The sequence below is a fragment of the Perca flavescens genome, chromosome 14, assembly GCF_004354835.1.
Source record: "Perca flavescens isolate YP-PL-M2 chromosome 14, PFLA_1.0, whole genome shotgun sequence".
Lineage (NCBI taxonomy): Eukaryota > Metazoa > Chordata > Actinopteri > Perciformes > Percidae > Perca > Perca flavescens.
The window spans coordinates 14131443-14135515 of record NC_041344.1 but is presented as its reverse complement, the minus strand read 5'-3'; the positions used below and the strand labels follow the sequence as shown (position 1 = coordinate 14135515).

Genomic DNA, 4073 nt, shown 5'->3' with positions numbered 1-4073 from the left:
CGGTGACCGAGCAGAGGTGTTTACGTGTGCATACGCTGAAGTACTGGAAGCAATGCAACAAATGGCTTGTACACTTTGCAGCTTTCATACTATCACCTGATTGTGTCTACAGGAGATACTACTTGCTGGTGAGTCCCATTTTTTCTTTAAGGCATGTACAGTGCATTGTGTTCGTTGGCACAGAAACAAAGTATACTTAAGGTGCTCTAACTTTAAATTTAGGTAAATGATCAGGTGCTTTTTCTTAATTGATAAGATAATAAAAGAAATGAAGGCAACCTTAGAAAATTTTGCTGTTAATACATTCTGATATCAGTGGGCATAATTGTTATTTGTATTTGCAGATAAAAGCCTCATTCTTTAAATTAGAAGAGCAACAACGCTGAGTTTTGTCCTGGACTTTGGAAGAGTCAAAACATCATCAGTGTATAATCCTGTGTGCGGTCACAGAGCCTAGGAAACCCCATCTGCTACACCACACAAACGACATCGGCACTAGACAGCTCTTGAAATGGATTCCCTAATTTCACTGGGTGCTCCTCTGAAGCAGTTCACCAGCTGTGTTTCAGAGAAGAAACCCTCCACCAAGAGAGCAGCCAAGGGCAGCCAGTCTGTCCGCAGGAGCAGCTTCACCCGCAGGAAGAGTGTCAGTAGGAGGAGAAGCCTTCCCTGCAACAGCCAGAAAGTCCCGGACTCCTGGCTCAGAATATACCAGGCTGAACTAAAGAAAGAAAGGTAGGGTAACCATTTTATTTCTATGTATAACTCATTCATTAATGGCAAATAATTCTGTTGTTTTTCTTAGTCATCAGCTCTAAAGCAGGCTTAGTCTGTCAATAGTAATATTTTGTCATCCAATGATGGGTTTGTTTCCTTTTTTAATTTTTTAGAGAATAGTGTTCATACTTCTCTGACAGTGTAATATCTGATGAAGAAATTGAAGTATGGAGTTAATGTGCTGGTATCCAGCTGAGACTCTTGACCAGACAGACTTGGCCTAATGAGGCTAAGGCTGTTCCTCACATGAATAAGCTGCTTGTCCATGTGTTGTCTAATGTTGCTCTGTGCGGTTTGCCAAAGGAAACGACAGCAAGACATACTGGCCAAGAAGAACGCAGAAAGGACGGTCAGAGGGACTTACTTCAGGAGCCACCACTGCCTCCAAAGGGTAATTGTGTAAAAAATAAAATAACTTTTTTTTACAGCATACTATTACTATGACATTCATGCTATTGACTTTTTATGACATTTGTTTGTTTGACATGCAAATCCATACTTCACCCTCTTTCACATGCAAGCAGCCCCCCACTGCCAGAAAACCAGCCCCAGTGAAGGACGATTCCTTCTTCGGAGCTTTCCAAGGCCTCAGTCTGGACGGACTGCTGGGAGGCAGCAATGGATCTTCTCCTGTCAGTGGAGATCAGTGTAAAGTCATGTGAGACCTAATATTAAAGGACAACCAAACCGTTTAAATGATCCTCATGCTTAAGACTTGAAGGACGAAAGGTGATTTGAGTTGAATATAACAGAGGCTCGCACCTTTTTCACCCAAGAAAAAGGGGGGAATGCCAAACGTATTTGGCTTACTGTCTTCATTTTAGATTTTTTTTTTTAGAAAGGTTAATGGATGTTCTTGGTTCCTTGATGGTTGTTTTGCAGACTTTACTCTGTATCAGTCTGTACAATTACAATCTACTTGTTTTTGTGAAATGAGGTTTATGAAATTGAGCATCTCTCTATATCCTGAATAACTACAGTTTCATTGATCCAGGTTAAGGGATTTTATTCAACATAAATAGGAAATTATGTGCAACAAACACCAATTAGGTGTTTTTATTGACAGTATTTTACTGAATACATTTAAGACATGCAGAACTAAGACCCTAAAATGAAAAACCTGCATTTGTACTGTATAGTTAAAATATTTCAAATTGTGAATGTGAAGGGTCTATAATTACAACCAGATCATCAAAAGCAGTAATACCACATACTGTCTCCCCCCCAAATCTAGCCATACCTACCTACATATTTAACTTGTATGCAAAGTTTAGATTCAACTTTGTAGACCACTGTAAGGTAGGCTTGTTAAGACCAAGCTTTATTTAGTTAAAAAGAACAAAAGAACATTTTTCTCATTGTTACAGAAGGGGAATATGCATCATTTCTCTATCTCACACAAGGCAGGTATGATCTCTGGGTCCAGATCACAAATATGTACATTAGAAAACCAAGTACAAAACTACGTTTGTCAGGATGAGGATGTTGTCGTATGACAAGTATCCCGATGACTGTGCAATGACGACTTCACAGTTGACTGCAGACGACATGATGATCTAGAATGGGGAAGCGGGGGGATTTTATAACGGTAGGTTTATTCTAATAAAGTCCCATTTTACAGCATCATTCCCTCTGTTCCATCTTGACTTTTGGGGGCTTGAGGAAGGACCGATTCTTTTTCTCCTTGCTCTTTTTCCCTTTAGCCTGGAAAGTCCTCCAACTGTCCACTCGCCCATCTCTTGTTTCCTGACAAATGTGTTACAAGAAAAAGTTAATTTAAGAAATCCCAAAAGCAATTTGTAAGTAACCACAGTCCTGAAGAAACGCACCTCAAAGTTTTTCTGCCATTCTCTGTCCCGCTTTGCTTTCTCTGCTGCCTCAATTTCTTCCTCTCGTGCCCTTTTCCTGGTAAATTAAGAGAAAATAAATAAATTACATTCTAAATGTTTTTGTGTTTCAATAGTGAAATCTGATAACATTTTGATCAGATAATCATCAAATCAACACATTCACAGACATCACAATTTACAATATTTCTACATTTAAATAAAGAGGTATTCTTTACAACTTGAACAAAAACCAGGTTGTAAACATATTGTGCATCATTTACCTTTCATGCATGTCCTTTGCTTCCCTTTCCTTCCTCTTGATTTCAAGCTCTGCGAACAACTTCATGGTCTGTTTGTACACAGCTTGTTTAAACTGGAAAAGATGGACAGCTTGGTCTTAGTGTCAAAGAAAAACTAAGTGATAAACCTACTTATTATCCGAATTTGATTATTGTAAACAGTTTAGGGGTAAATTACACTATTAAAATATTTTTGTTACCTCAATACTCAGTAGTATTTGTTTTTATTAATTTATTGTGTTTAGCATTTTTTTTCATTATTGACGTTAGAACTTAATTTAGATTAAAGGTTTTAAATAATCATCTTGAGCGTGGCTAAGACGCAGCAATAGCTACAGTTAAAGTTCAGTTTATAGATACATTTCAAAAAGTGTGAACGTTTTATTTAAAATTTAAACAACCTTTTTAATAATGTGTCCTCAATTCAAACAACAGCTACTTTTTAACTAAATGAACACTAGGGGGGTGATCCGATTGCCAAATATTACAAGACTCTTGTATAGTACGTTAAAGTCATGGTATATTATGTCATTAAAAAGTCATAGTATAGTATGTCTTTTTTTTAAGTTATAGTATAGCATGTCAAAAAAGTCAGTGTGGTATTTCGAGAAAAGACATAAAAAGTCATTGTATAATGTGTCAAAAAAAGTAATAGTATATAGCATGTTGAATAAATGTCATAGCATAGTGTGTCAAATAAGTCACAAAAAGTCAGTATATAATGTTAAAATTAATGTTGAAAAAAAGTATGAGAAAAAGTCATAGTATGTAAAAAAAAATAAAAATAAGTCATAGTATAGCAATGTTGAATAAAAGTTATAGTATGTCGATAGAAGTCATGGTATAGCATGTTGAAATAAAGTTTAAAAAAAAAGTCATGGTATGTAGAAAAAAGTCAGTACGTAGTGTGTCGAAAAGAGTCATAATAAAGTCATAGTATAGTATGTCGGAAAAATGTTTCAAAAGAATTCACATTATAGTATTAGAGATGCACTGATTGACCGGCTGGTGACCGGAATTGGCCGATTTTCACGTGATTGGCCGGCCGGTCAGTCTGACTTATGCCGGTCAAATGCCCTCGGGCGCCGCATGATTAACATCGCTCAACATCAGCATCACACGTGCACACGCAGGGTTTCCGCTATATGCACGTAGCGACGGCGCATCG

The 4073-nt window shown here is 37.2% G+C and overlaps 1 protein-coding gene across 1 annotated transcript in view; it reads right to left on the bottom strand.

Annotated features, from left to right (window-relative positions):
- Positions 1 to 2129: 2129 nt before the first annotated feature.
- dnajc8 (DnaJ (Hsp40) homolog, subfamily C, member 8) overlaps positions 2130 to 4073 on the bottom strand; it is a 5977-nt gene continuing 4033 nt past the window's right edge. The window contains exons 7-9 of the mRNA XM_028596591.1: positions 2888 to 2979; positions 2607 to 2682; positions 2130 to 2523 (exon numbers count right to left, since the gene is read on the bottom strand). Of these exons, the coding sequence (XP_028452392.1) occupies positions 2401 to 2523; positions 2607 to 2682; positions 2888 to 2979 (291 nt within the window). The 3' untranslated portion in view covers positions 2130 to 2400. The remainder of the gene's footprint in view (positions 2524 to 2606; positions 2683 to 2887; positions 2980 to 4073) is intronic.